The following is a 302-nucleotide window of genomic DNA, read 5'->3' as shown; positions in this document are numbered from 1 at the left end:
GCGCTGCTCTTACCGGCTTTGGCTTCTCTCTCGAGTTACATTTCTTTAAATGCTTTTGTAGCTGATCTTCATACACAGTGCTAAAACCCAAAGGGAAGGAGAAGTAAGTAACAGCGTTTCCCCCGTGAACTCTGGCAAAAACCAGGACGAGCAACCCCATGTACTCACTGTTTTGGATCAAGAGGGCATGGAATTCTCTTTCTGTCATTTTCTTCCTATTGCAAAAGAAAAGTTTTAGACAACGCTTCAGCACACCTTCCATGTCCTTGTTTTGGAAAAGCTGCTGAGGGACATCTGAGTTT

At 44.0% G+C, this 302-nt stretch overlaps 1 protein-coding gene across 1 annotated transcript in view; it reads right to left on the bottom strand.

Moving 5' to 3' along the window:
• TRMT13 (tRNA methyltransferase 13 homolog (S. cerevisiae)) overlaps positions 1 to 215 on the bottom strand; it is a gene marked incomplete at its 5' end in the record, with an annotated part of 5,346 nt that extends 5,131 nt beyond the window's left edge. Inside the window, 2 exons of the mRNA XM_009869372.1 lie at positions 14 to 80; positions 169 to 215. Of these exons, the coding sequence (XP_009867674.1) occupies positions 14 to 80; positions 169 to 215 (114 nt within the window). The remainder of the gene's footprint in view (positions 1 to 13; positions 81 to 168) is intronic.
• Between the last annotated feature and the right edge of the window lie 87 nt (positions 216 to 302).

This window comes from Apaloderma vittatum, unplaced genomic scaffold (genome assembly GCF_000703405.1).
Source record: "Apaloderma vittatum isolate BGI_N311 unplaced genomic scaffold, ASM70340v1 scaffold34225, whole genome shotgun sequence".
In the NCBI taxonomy this organism is placed as follows: domain Eukaryota; kingdom Metazoa; phylum Chordata; class Aves; order Trogoniformes; family Trogonidae; genus Apaloderma; species Apaloderma vittatum.
This window is presented reverse-complemented; position numbering and strand designations above follow the sequence as displayed.